Here is a 14,669-nt window from a genome sequence, read left to right as displayed (position 1 = left end):
TGTGGATTAATTCTTTTTAGGTATAAATCTTTGTGGATTCAGGAATAAGTTTTGTTTTTTATTAGTCGTTATTGGCTTTGATCTTTTTGTCAGTAACTGCAAGAATTTCAGATCTGTACTTGGTGTTCTTTTAGCTGTTAGGGATGAGGGACTGATAAATAACCTGCCATGTCCGGTCTGTTTTTATGCTGTTTTATGGGCCTTATGTTTTCTGGTCCATTTGTCCATCTGTCCCTTCTTCTGTCTTGCTTCAGTTTACACTTGAAACTTAGTACACATGTTCCCTTTGATATGATCTTTCAAATTTTAGTGCCAAATTAGAGACTTTTTTCCCATTTTCACAGTCCATTGAACATAGAAAATGATAGTGTGGATGGGGCAACTGTGTACTTAGCTGCGGAACCGTAGCTCTTAGGTCCTTATGTTATTTTTTGACTATTTGCGGATGGTACTGTGTACTATGGACACATTCTTGATGTTTCATGTTCTTCTGCTTTGAATCAATCTGATGAGTTAAGCATTTTTAACAAATTTTTATAGTTTATTCTTATTGTGCTGTTAAACCAGTATCCCATGTCAGGTGATGGGTTGAGCAATTACAGTCATGTTTAACCCTACTACATTCTTTATGTGCCTGTCCCAAGTCACAAGCCTGTAGTTCAGTAGTTGTTGTTGGTTCATGTTTGTCATATTTGTTTTTTCGTAAATTGTTTTGTTATGAATTAGGCAATGTTTTTACATTTTTTCACATCAGGTTTTTTATAGCCGACTATATGGTATGGGTTTTTCTCATTGTCAAAGGCTGTATGGTTGCCTATAATTGCTTACATCCACTTTATTTGAACTTTGATTCAAAAATATTGAACAACTAGTGCATATCTAAATGTGACTTTGTGTACAAGCTATTAGAAAAAAATCAAAAATAGATCTTTTCTGTATTGTATGGGCTTATAGACAGAATTGACCACATGCAATAAAGCTGTTTATTTAATAAGACATTCAAAAAGTCTGAATTGTACAAGACTTTGTAAATTAAGAATTTGATGCTGTAAAGTTGAATAAGGTTATGATATGACCATAATTTTGCAGAAACACATTCTAAAGTTATCTGTTTTACTTGTATATTTCTATATAGGGATGTTAACTCAATGTATTAAAACAATGTTTGACCATGACATTGCTGATAGAAATTTCAACTTTATTTGCAAGTCACACTTTCTGGAGTTTGGCAACTCATATAATAGTACCAATTTCATTTCAATACTACAAGGCATTAAAAAGTTCTGACTATAAACAACCAGCACTGACATACATGTAAGGACACAGAGCTAATGTGATTTAAAAATTACCCTACTATTTGTTTCTTAGTGTGTAAAATAGTAAAAACTCTACATGTATTTCTGAAGAATGAGAATGATCCTACTATAACTATTCACAATGTAATTGAGAGTATTTAAAAAATATAAATTTAACTTCAGATGATAGTTAAAGATAAGAGTTTATAAGTATGAAATAAAAGAGAAGTTGGGTGAAAAGAGCACAACAACCTTACAGCATGCACTAACTTAAATAAACAGAAGTAGGTGTGTACATGAAGCAAGTGATGTTCTAGTTGTCCTACGTTTTTTAACATAAAAACTGTCTTAGTGAAATGGATAGAATGATACTCTAAAATCCAAGTAATCCAAGTATTGTTTTGACAAAGTAAAAAAAATCTATACTTAGACATGCAGCAGCTTTTGCAATATGTAAGTTTGTGATTAGGTATGGTTTGTTATTGGAACCTTTAGTGGTATGCAAGTATGGCAGATATGCAGTTGTTTTAGCATTGTCATATCTTATTTCCATGGAAAATGGAATCATAAGTGGTAGGTCAATGATATTTAGTATGCAATTGTATTAACATTGGCATATCTTATTTCAATGGAGGTAATTTGGCCCTGCCCCCTTAGTCATAGTCATTTGACTTTGAAACTTTGGTTCCATGGAAATCATTTGGCCCTGCCCACACTTGACTTGAATCGAGGTATTTGGTTTTTAGAAACATTTTTTTTATCTTTAAATTAAAAGATGAGAGACAAAAAGTTATGAAATAGATTGTCTACGTATAGTACATTTAGATGACAAAAGCTTCTTAATAGTCAATGACCCTGCTTCAATTCACTTGGATGTGGGCAAGAACCCTATGGTAAGACTTTTGGCTTACCTTTTCAGACTGACTCTTGTCCAACACAGATACAATTGCTCTCATCAGTTTATCCTTTCTCAGCTGCTCAGCACTCCTGAAACACCAAAAGTGATTATTATTGGATGAGGATAATTCAGGTTTGATGTAAAATGACTGTTATATGCTGAAGTTTATCTTGTGAATTTTTTTTCATGTAAACCTGATTTATGGATTGAAATCAGTGAAATAAGAGGCTTAAAAAAATCAAGTCAATTTTTTTGAAAATATGACCAGTTTTGGAAATATTGGCAGATAGGATTTCTGGAACTATTATATATACAAGAAATGCTCACCAGTTTAACCAGGTATTTTATGGAAGAAATGCTCACCTTTCCATCAGTTTAACCAGGTATTTTAAGGCAGCTTCTTCTACACTGGTATCGCTGATCTTTTCTAGGTGTTTCTGTGCTACCGTACAAACACCAAAATTCTGAGCCCATTCACATATTCTGCAAAATCATATAATAAAATATTTTGATAAAAAAAGTTAACTTTTAATAGCAAGATGAATAAAAAATCTATTATCAGTATTTACTGGAACTGATTGAACAATAAACCAACCAACAAATTACTTAATGACTTATAATGGTTTAGACTATGTTCAGACTCCCACAACATGTCTGCATACATTTGTTGTCTGTCTGTTTCTCTGTTTTACTATCAATCCTTTTTTCTCTTCATGCCAATTCAGAGAAGTTTGCATCTGGTGCAGTGAAAATAGCACTGTTTATGTTAATGATGATACTGGGTTAATACCTCTGCTGATAGACTGTTAGTCCATGTGGGTAGCACCACCCTAGCCTAATCTTTGGTACCATTATGAAATTTGGAAATTGTTTAGATTAAAAATTTGAATATCATTTTAAATTAAAGAATACATGACACGTATATAAAGGTCTGATTCCTTGTCCCAATTCAAATATTCTTCAGGTACTTTTTGGTTTGATCAGCACTTTCACATCTGTTCAACTTAATAGTTTTTGAAATATTTCAGCCTTGAGTATAACTGAATAATATTTGTTGTTGAAATGTCCATCTTGGTGCAGTAAAATTTATGTTATTATTAGGAAAATTAGCCCCAAATTTCTATAAGAAAGGAAATAATGAATCAATCGTAATAACATAAAAATGTAATCTTGTTTTCTATTTTTCAAAAATTTCAATTGTCAACTAATAACATACTTGCTTGATAAAACACACAGTGATGATAAAGCTGTATAGATTTCAACAAGAGTCTGAAAAATAAAATAATTAGAAATGATAATTAAGAGGCAATGTGAAGAGATGTTTTTCCACTCATTACTGAAGACTGGCACAGGACGTTTGCGCTTTTTCATAGGACATTTGCGCTTTTTTTAGTGGACACTTGCGCTTCAAAACATAGGACATTTGCGCTTTTTAAAAATGGACATTTGCGCTTTTTACATAAGACATTTGCGCTTTTTTATATATATATATCTATGACTTCCCTCCTCTTTTATCCGGGCTTTAAAAGTTTAAAATTCATTTCATAGCACATTGTTGATATGTGTTTAAAAGTTTATGAACAGCTAAAAGTAAACATTCTTAATAAATAAAATCAAGTACTGTCATCACAATTACAGGTCAGTTTTAGCTTGATATTTGAAGCCCAATTAGTGAACAAATTTTGCTCTTGTTATCTGTCCTGATTGGTACTTTGCCCACATCTCAAATAAATGATTGAGTTTCTCCTTCCCACTTCAGTTGTACATTCCTTGTATTCTTTAGAGAGTCCTAATGCTTGAACTTTTCTCCACCAGGCTTGGGACAGATTGAAACGGCAGCACTTCAAGAGAGCTGATGGAAATAAATTTCTAACAACAACCATAACCCGGTCTAGTCTCTATAACTTTAAAATCCATGATCAAGACTGTGTAAATGTGAACTAACTAATGACAAATATAAGTTAAATTTATTTACGTAATGATAACCTCTCATTAAGATTACAGGTAGTCGACTATAGGTAAAAAGCGCAAATGTCCAATCAATTTAATACAGGTGAATCAAAATTAAAAGCGCAAATGTCCATAGTATTTGAAGTGCAAATGTCCTATCGTTTTACAGGTAAAAAAGCTCAAACGTCCTGTGCCCATATCAAAGGACCAGCACCTTAATCCTTTTCCTTGTTTTGACAGTCGTTAATGGGACGTTATCCAAATCAAGCTAGATATCTCAAATCAAGGATAAATTTTTGCATGACACATTTTTGTTTTTATTGAAAATATTTTTTATTAAGTATGTAAATTGAATGACGAATGTTTAAATCAATCTTTAAAGAAGCTGACTTAGGTGAATGACTAATAATGGTATACAATTTTTTTTCCTTTTTATGCCGGATAACACCTATAAGAAAATAACATCAGGATTATTGTTTTAATTGTCCAGTTGTATATTCTCTTATCTTTAAAAAGAAGAAAATGCACTACTGATATACTCCAAATACCTCGTATGCTGTCCAAGTTATAAAGTCAAAATAGGTACAACTCTGATACTTTTGTCTGAATACAAACTTTCACTTCCCCTTTTTTTCACACAAAATGTATACATGTATATCAAATACAATTTCCAAGGAGAGTATTCATTCTTTACATGATAATCAGTTATAAGCATACTTACTGAGATCCTTTCTGCAACGCCCAGAAACTGGCACAAAATCTCTATTGTACGCTTGTTATTAAACACAGATAAGAAGCTGAAAATAATTAAAGACCCTCTCTTAAACAAAAGGTTTTTTTTTCCTTTTAAATGCACCACTTTAAACATATATTCAAGTTTTCAAATTGTTGTTACAAACTAGTCAAAAACAATGTCCATTCACATCAATATTTTTGGTAATACAATTCATATATACTCATATGCACATAACTAACATCATGCAATATAATTCAAAATTTCATTTCCAAAGTTTTAACCAAAATAAATGGTTTGATCCTAAATAATTTTTTTCCAGAAATGGCTGCTCATTATGTCATATTTTGAGTAAGCTAAAAGTTCATAGTAAATTAATCAAATAAGAGAAATTGCAAATCTAATTGTTTTAAATGTTAATTTTCACATAACAATTGAATATTTCACATTTGAAATTCATTCAAATACATGTCAAAGTTCTTAAACTTTGAAAATAATCTGACTCTAAAGTTGACTTTCATTTATCCCGTGGAGGACTCACCTGTTACTGATTTCCAAGAACTTGTCTATAGATATTATTGCTTGTTCTTGTATATCTGGTCTACAATTCTGTAAAAACAATATAGCTTCACTCACTTGTTAGAACAATTTCAAATAGAATTAATTTAAATAATACTTTCAAATTTCAAATATTTAAAATATTATATACAATCACAATTTTCTTTCTAATTAAACTTTAACTAAACTTTTAATTGCTCTCTGCAAAGTCAAACTCCTCTTAAGAGGTTAAGTATCTATATCATGATAGTTGTGGTGATTTCTGGCCACTGAACAGCTAAACAAATTAAGATAAACTTTTACACTGTTTTTTTTTTTAGAAAAAAACCCAAACTCTTCCAAACTTCTTTTGTTTGAATAACAGTGTTTCCTTTACATAGTTGTGAGCTCTCCCTTTCTCTCTGAAAAAAGAGCAATAAAAGTGATATAACTACCTGTTCCAGACATTTGATTATTCCTATACCACACTCTTGCTCAATGATTTCTTGTTGTAACCTGTAAAGCAAATTATTTAAATCAATATCAACCACTGGTGTACTTAAAACTTTCAACACCTGCCACTGATACTTCAAGGAAAATTATAAACAAGTGAATTTCAAGGACTAGAACACTGGGCAAATATCTGTAAGGTAAACATATGTCATAATAATTGATGAAATATAAATGTAAAGTAGATATCTATATGGATAATTTGTTAAACTTTTTTGATGAAAACTTTGTACATGAAGATCCAGACAACTATAATATTCATGGGTTAAATATCAACAGACCTTTATTTGTTTTTCTTTCCGAAAGTCAGCAAAGAAAAAAACATATCTTGCTCCTCAAAAGGCTGAAATATTGGGATTTAGTGTGAAATAAAATAAACAACAGCATAAAAATAATACAAATTATCTTCCTTCTTCAGCCATGATGTACAAATGTATAATACAAATTACCTCTGACTGGCTCTTGCTGAAGAGAATAAACTTTCTAAGATCCACTGATGTGATGGAGGGTCTGAGATTCTTCCTATCATCTTAATTATGGATGCCAATGCCTTGTAACCTATCAAATCTAATGGAGAACTAAAATAGAACAATTGTTAAATATAGATTAAACAGTAATAGCAAAACAATTTCTCCCTCAAGTTAATTCAAATGTTGAGAGTAAAGAAATGTGGTGGTTCAATCTTGAACAAAGCATGAAACAGACAACCATAATTGTTATGGATTTTTTAGTGATAATAAAAATAATAGTGACATAAAAAAATCATTTATTTGAAGGAATTAATGCTTCATCATTTTGTATCTTATACTATATTTTTTTTTAAATCATCCTTAAACTAATCAGTTTGATGTGTGTTTTGAATATCAAAACAGATTTCAAAAACTCATCCATATAAAATAGAAATAATATTAAGTTGGAACGATAACTGCCTACCTTTGTAGATTTTGTCCAACAATATTAAAGATATCTTTTGGTGCTTTCTTGGCTCGTTCTGTGATCTAAAATGAAAATTTGAAAAATTAGATATTTGTTTAACTTGAACTAAGTTAAGCTTGTCGTCTATAAAATCAACTTACAGTGGACCTATATACATCTACCATTATACATGTTATATCTTTCTCTTATAAAAAAATATCATTTAGTTGGTAAGAATAAAGAAGAAATTAAATATCTAATAATCTAGTTTAATAGCAAATCCAAACAATTTACAACATAATTCTATTTTTTTTTAACTTTCACAAACTATGAGGAAAAGATATTAGTAAAACTCTCCTGAGATACTTTAAGTCCACCTAAAAACAAGAATGTGTCCCTAGTACACAGATGTCCCATCCACACTTTCATTCTCTATGTTCAGTGGACAGTAAACAAGAGGCTCTCAAGAGCCTGAATCGCTCACCCTAATTCTTTTGGTTAAATCTCTCATCAATGATTATTTTGGCTTTTCAATTTATTTAAATGTTTTTTGGATCGTCCTATTTTCTTCAAAAGCCAAAAAAAATAATCATTTTCTCCTATGTTCTATTTTAGCCATAGGAGCTATGTTTCTTGACATACAAGGAAATAAAATATAAAATCTATACTAGATACTCTGAAACTCATTTAGCCTAAGTTTGGCTGAAATTGATACAGCAGTTTCAAAGGTGAAGATTTTTTTAAAGTAAGTCAACATGATGAACAAATTGTGAAAAAAGTCTTTAAAGGGCAATAACTCCTTAAGGGGTCAATTGACAATTTTGATCAAATTGACTTAATTGAAGATCTTACTTTGCTGAACATTATTGCTGTTTACAGTTTATTTCTATCTATAATTATAATCAAGATAATAAACAAAAACAGCAAAATTTCCTTAAAATTACCAATTCAGGGGCAGTAACCTAACAACAGGTTGTCTGATTCATCTGAAAATTTCAGGGCAGATAGATCTTGACCTGATAAACGATATTACCCCATGTCAGATTTGCTCTAAATGCTTTGGTTTTTGAGTTATAAGCCAAAAACTGCATTTGACCCCTATGTTCTATTTTTAGCAATGGCGACCATGTTTGTTGATAGATCATAACTTCGGATACAATTTACAAACTAGATACCCTAAGGAACATTCAGTTAAAGTTTGGAAGTATTTGGCCCAGTAGTTTCAGAGGAGAAGATTTTTGTAAAAGATTACTAAGATTTACGAAAAATGGTTAAAAATTGACTATAAAGGGCAATAACTCCTAAAGGGGTCAACTGACCATTTCTGTCATGTTGACTTATTTGTAAATCTTACTTTGCTGAACATTATTCCTGTTTACAGTTTATCTCTATCTATAATAATATTCAAGATAATAACCAAAAACAGCAAAATTTCCTTAAAATTACCAATTCAGGGGCAGCAACCCAACAACGGGTTGTCTGATTCATCTGAAAATTTCAGGGCAGATAGATCTTGACCTGATAAACAATATTACCCCATGTCAGATTTGCTCTAAATGCTTTGGTTTTTGAGTTATAAGCCAAAAACTGCATTTGACCCCTATGTTCTATTTTTAGCAATGGCGACCATGTTTGTTGATACATCAAAACTTCGGATACAATTTATAAATTAGATACCCTAAGGAACATTCAGTTAAAGTTTGAAAGTATTTGGCCCAGTAGTTTCAGAGGAGAAGATTCTTGAAATAGTTTACGACGACAGACGACGACGGACGACGACAGACGACGACAGACGACGACGGACGCCAAGTGATGGCATAAGCTCACTTGTCCCTTCGGGACAGGTGAGCTAAAAAGGAAGACAATCCCTAACTTGGCATTGCAATCAGAAAGATCATATCATGGGGAACATGTGTACTAAGTTTCAAGTTGATTGGACTTAAACTTCATCAAAAACTACCTAGACCAAAAACTTTAACCTGAAGCAGGACAAACATACAAACAACAAACGAACGAAAGCAGACCGATGGACGCACAGACAGAAAACATAATGCGCATAAATTGGGCATAAAAACATTTGTTCTATCAAAATAAAAATAATTCATTTACATCATATCCTATGCTGGTTTCATCTCATGCTCATCTCGTGCTAGACATCTTACTACAACTCATGTTACAATGAACACATAACCTAACATGATGGAATGATATATTAAACAAAACTTGTAATTATTATACATGTAAAGATAAGTTCCCTCTATTCACCTTTCCACAGTATATGATGTCACAGAGATCTGGTATTTTCTGTGGTGTAGATTGTCTCTCTCTACTCACCTTTTCCCAGTATATGATGTCACAGAGATCTGGTATTTTCTGTGGTGTAGATTGTCTCTCTCTACTCACCTTTCCCAGTATATGATGTCACAGAGATCTGGTATTTTCTGTGCTGTAGATTGGCTCACTCTACTCACCTTTTCCCAGTATATGATGCCACAGAGATCTGGTATTTTCTGTGCTGTAGATTGGCTCACTCTACTCACCTTTTCCCAGTATTTGATGCCACAGAGATCTGGTATTTTCTGTGGTGTAGATTGGCTCACTCTACTCACCTTTTCCCAGTATATGATGCCACAGAGATCTGGTATTTTCTGTGGTGTAGATTGGCTCACTCTACTCACCTTTCCCAGTATATGATGTCACAGAGATCTGGTATGTTCTGTGCTGTAGATTGGCTCACTCTACTCACCTTTTTCCAGTATATGATGCCACAGAGATCTGGTATTTTCTGTGCTGTAGATTGGCTCTCATCTTTTCCCAGTATTTGAAGCCACAGAGATCTGGTATTTTCTGTGCTGTAGATTGGCTCACTCTACTCACCTTTTCCAAGTATTTGATGCCACAGAGATCTGGTATTTTCTGTGCCGTAGATTGGCTCACTCTACTCATCTTTTCCCAGTATTTGATGCCACAGAGATCTGGTATTTTCTGTGCTGTAGATTGGCTCACTCTACTCACCTTTTCCCAGTATTTGATGCCACAGAGATCTGGTATTTTCTGTGCTGTAGATTGGCTCACTCTACTCACCTTTTCCCAGTATTTGATGCCACAGAGATCTGGTATTTCCTGTGCTGTAGATTGGCTCTCTCTACTCACCTTTTCCTAGTATTTGATGCCACAGAGATCTGGTATTTTCTGTGCTGTAGATTGGCTCACTCTACTCACCTTTTCACAGTATATGATACCACAGAGATCTGGTATTTTCTGTGCTGTAGATTGGCTCACTCTACTCACCTTTTCCCAGTATATGATGTCACAGAGATCTGGTATTTTCTGTGCTGTATATTGGCTCACTTTACTCACCTTTCCACAGTATATGATGTCACAGAGACCTGGTATTTTCTGTGCTGTAGATTGGCTCACTCTACTCACCTTTTCCAAGTATTTGATGCCACAGAGATCTGGTATTTTCTGTGGTGTAGATTGGCTCACTCTACTCACCTTTTCCCAGTATATGATGCCACAGAGATCTGGTATTTTCTGTGGTGTAGATTGGCTCACTCTACTCACCTTTCCCAGTATATGATGTCACAGAGATCTGGTATGTTCTGTGCTGTAGATTGGCTCACTCTACTCACTTTTTTCCAGTATATGATGCCACAGAGATCTGGTATTTTCTGTGCTGTAGATTGGCTCTCATCTTTTCACAGTATTTGAAGCCACAGAGATCTGGTATTTTCTGTGCTGTAGATTGGCTCACTCTACTCACCTTTTCCAAGTATTTGATGCCACAGAGATCTGGTATTTTCTGTGCTGTAGATTGGCTCACTCTACTCATCTTTTCCCAGTATTTGATGCCACAGAGATCTGGTATTTTCTGTGCTGTAGATTGGCTCACTCTACTCACCATTCCCAGTATTTGATGCCACAGAGATCTGGTATTTTCTGTGCTGTAGATTGGCTCACTCTACTCACCTTTTCCCAGTATTTGATGCCACAGAGATCTGGTATTTTCTGTGCTGTAGATTGGCTCACTCTACTCACCTTTTCCCAGTATTTGATGCCACAGAGATCTGGTATTTCCTGTGCTGTAGATTGGCTCTCTCTACTCACCTTTTCCTAGTATTTGATGCCACAGAGATCTGGTATTTTCTGTGCTGTAGATTGGCTCACTCTACTCACCTTTTCACAGTATATGATACCACAGAGATCTGGTATTTTCTGTGCTGTAGATTGGCTCACTCTACTCACCTTTTCCCAGTATATGATGTCACAGAGATCTGGTATTTTCTGTGCTGTATATTGGCTCACTTTACTCACCTTTCCACAGTATATGATGTCACAGAGACCTGGTATTTTCTGTGCTGTAGATTGGCTCACTCTACTCACCTTTTCCAAGTATTTGATGCCACAGAGATCTGGTATTTTCTGTGGTGTAGATTGGCTCACTCTACTCACCTTTTCCCAGTATATGATGCCACAGAGATCTGGTATTTTCTGTGGTGTAGATTGGCTCACTCTACTCACCTTTCCCAGTATATGATGTCACAGAGATCTGGTATGTTCTGTGCTGTAGATTGGCTCACTCTACTCACTTTTTTCCAGTATATGATGCCACAGAGATCTGGTATTTTCTGTGCTGTAGATTGGCTCTCATCTTTTCCCAGTATTTGAAGCCACAGAGATCTGGTATTTTCTGTGCTGTAGATTGGCTCACTCTACTCACCTTTTCCAAGTATTTGATGCCACAGAGATCTGGTATTTTCTGTGCTGTAGATTGGCTCACTCTACTCATCTTTTCCCAGTATTTGATGCCACAGAGATCTGGTATTTTCTGTGCTGTAGATTGGCTCACTCTACTCACCTTTTCCCAGTATTTGATGCCACAGAGATCTGGTATTTTCTGTGCTGTAGATTGGCTCACTCTACTCACCTTTTCCCAGTATTTGATGCCACAGAGATCTGGTATTTTCTGTGCTGTAGATTGGCTCACTCTACTCACCTTTTCCCAGTATTTGATGCCACAGAGATCTGGTATTTTCTGTGCTGTAGATTGGCTCACTCTACTCACCTTTTCCCAGTATTTGATGCCACAGAGATCTGGTATTTTCTGTGCTGTAGATTGGCTCTCTCTATTCACCTTTTCCTAGTATTTGATGCCACAGAGATCTGGTATTTTCTGTGCTGTAGATTGGCTCACTCTACTCACCTTTTCACAGTATATGATACCACAGAGATCTGGTATTTTCTGTGCTGTAGATTGGCTCACTCTACTCACCTTTTCCCAGTATATGATGTCACAGAGATCTGGTATTTTCTGTGCTGTATATTGGCTCACTTTACTCACCTTTCCACAGTATATGATGTCACAGAGACCTGGTATTTTCTGTGCTGTAGATTGGCTCACTTTACTTACCTTTTCCCAGTATATGATACCACAGAGATCTGGTATTTTCTGTGCTGTAGATTGGCTCACTCTACTCACCTTTTCCCAGTATATGATACCACAGAGATCTGGTATTTTCTGTGCTGTAGATTGGCTCACTTTACTCACCTTTTCCCAGTATATGATGCCACAGAGATCTGGTATTTTCTGTGCTGTATATTGGCTCACTCTACTCACCTTTTCCCAGTATATGATGCCACAGAGATCTGGTATATTATGTGATGTAGATTGGCCCCCTCTACTCGTCTTTTCCACAGTATATGATGCCACAGAGATCTGGTATTTTCTGTGCTGTAGATTGGCTCACTCTACTCACCTTTTCCCAGTATATGATGCCACAGAGATCTGGTATTTTCTGTGCTGTAGATTGGCTTTCTCTACTCACCTTTTCCCAGTATATGATTATACAGAGATCTGGTATTTTCTGTGCTGTAGATTGTCTCACTCTACTCACCTTTTCCCAGTATATGATGCCACAGAGAGCTGGTATTTTCTGTGCTGAAGATTGGATCACTATACTCACCTTTTCACAGTATATGATGCCACAGAGATATTTTCTGTGCTGTAGATTGGCTCTCTCTACTCGCCTTTTCCCAGTTTATGGTGCCACAGAGATCTGGTATTTTCTGTGCTGTAGATTGGCTCTCTCTACTCACCTTTTCCCAGTATATGATGCCAAAGAGATCTGGTATTTTCTGAGCTGTAAATTGGCTCACTCTACTCACCTTTTCCCAGTATATGATGCCACAGAGATCTGGTATTTTCTGTGCTGTAGATTTGTATATTTTTCTGCCCATCTGAGGAATAGGACACAGCTCCTGTTCAAATACAAATGTTAAGAAATCTACAATATCCCACAGGGACTAGGAACATGGTGTAAATTTACTATTTGTCATAGTCAGTGCTTAGTGAAGATGAGAGTATCATATTTTTTCGTAGTTCTTTGTTTATAACTAATTAGCTTGTTTTTGTAATATCAAGTTGATTTTTTTTCATTACAGTTGATCAAACAATTTATATTTTGTCAGAAACGTTCCTGTTTTTCTTTCTCCTTTTTCAAAGTTTGCTAGATTTATTTGAACAATGTGCTATGCTCAGCTGTGGTGAAATGTCTTTTTCTCTTGTCAAAATGATGAATAAAATGGTGTTTCATTCGGTGTCATTGTGTACAAATAAATAACTTTGTAATGAATAACAATCCTGTCAAGTACCAGGGCTTTCTAACAGCTTCAGAGGTCTTGCTTTCACAGTTTCATTGAGGTACAAAAGTTTTAAAAAGTTAGTCCCTAATCTCCAATAGGAATGGTCAAATCAAAATTCACTGTATATTGTGGTGAACTATATATGGTTAAAACAAGTATGAGAGTTTTCTGTCAAACAAATGCATTCATAGGTTACAATGTTACAATTCTATACAAATATTGTTAAAATTAAATGCTTTATCAAATCTCAAATGATTACAAAAGGAAAACTGTATTCAGTCCTCAAGTTGTTATTAATGTTGTTAATAGGAATCTGTGTCAGCTAAGGAAAGAAATTGTTCATCTTGTGACTATCTTGTGAACAATAGGAGAGGAATACAGCTGTACCCTTAACCTTACCTGGAGTGGTGAATTAGGTTTTGGTGATGCCAGGCTGGACCAAACTAGTTCCTGACACAAGTTTACATCATCTGATGTGTCTGTGTCATACAGTACTACCTCATATTTAAATAATCCAGAATACACTGCTGGAGACTTGGATACAACCTGAAATGATGACAGAGTATGACTTTAGGTAAATGTGGGGAAAACAGCAATGAGACAGCAATGCAACTGCACAAACATCTAATACTTTTTTAACCATAGGAAGATAAGGTTGAATCAGTTTTGCATTTGCAGTTTAAACTAGATGTGTCAAAGCGACATGAATGGCCCCGTCTCAAAAAGTTGAAAAATCTGCAATTTCAATATCAAATGTAGACACAAACATGATGCTAGTTTCACATTTAAAAAATCAGCTCAAAATTTGGAGGCATACAGAAAAAAGTCACTTGTATAACTGTAATTTTCAACAATTTTTAAACCCTCAATTTTGGCAAAAATTAACTGAACGGAACAAAACTTAAACTTGATCTATAACTTAACATGAGTAACTCACATACCAAAAATCAGCCTAATACCTGAAAGAGTTTAGAAAAAAAGTCTGTATAACTGTGATTTCAACAATTTATCTAATTACAAAGCCTGTAATTTCGGCAAAAGTTAACAGAATGGAATGAAACTTGAACTTGATCTGTAACTCAACATGGTTAACTCACATACCAAAAATCAAAAAGCATTTGGAAAAAACTCTGTATAATGGTTTGTTGCGGAATGAGGGAATGACGGAATTTTTTTTGTTTGTTCA

General features: G+C 34.4%; 1 protein-coding gene across 3 annotated transcripts in view; it reads right to left on the bottom strand.

Annotated features, from left to right (window-relative positions):
• Positions 1 to 14,669, bottom strand: part of LOC134721371 (uncharacterized) — a 108,631-nt gene that overhangs the window by 18,257 nt on the left and 75,705 nt on the right. For all 3 annotated transcript variants that reach the window (XM_063584334.1, XM_063584333.1, XM_063584335.1), the window contains 10 exons: positions 13,883 to 14,029; positions 13,007 to 13,099; positions 6,857 to 6,921; positions 6,373 to 6,501; positions 5,869 to 5,929; positions 5,418 to 5,485; positions 4,865 to 4,940; positions 3,410 to 3,462; positions 2,557 to 2,676; positions 2,207 to 2,282 (listed from right to left, as the gene is read on the bottom strand). In XM_063584334.1, coding sequence (XP_063440404.1) covers positions 2,207 to 2,282; positions 2,557 to 2,676; positions 3,410 to 3,462; positions 4,865 to 4,940; positions 5,418 to 5,485; positions 5,869 to 5,929; positions 6,373 to 6,501; positions 6,857 to 6,921; positions 13,007 to 13,099; positions 13,883 to 14,029 — 888 coding nt within the window. The remainder of the gene's footprint in view (positions 1 to 2,206; positions 2,283 to 2,556; positions 2,677 to 3,409; positions 3,463 to 4,864; positions 4,941 to 5,417; positions 5,486 to 5,868; positions 5,930 to 6,372; positions 6,502 to 6,856; positions 6,922 to 13,006; positions 13,100 to 13,882; positions 14,030 to 14,669) is intronic.

Source organism: Mytilus trossulus, chromosome 6 (assembly GCF_036588685.1).
Source record: "Mytilus trossulus isolate FHL-02 chromosome 6, PNRI_Mtr1.1.1.hap1, whole genome shotgun sequence".
Taxonomy (NCBI): domain Eukaryota; kingdom Metazoa; phylum Mollusca; class Bivalvia; order Mytilida; family Mytilidae; genus Mytilus; species Mytilus trossulus.
Note: the sequence above shows the minus strand (reverse complement) of the source record. Positions and strands in the feature narration are given on the sequence as shown.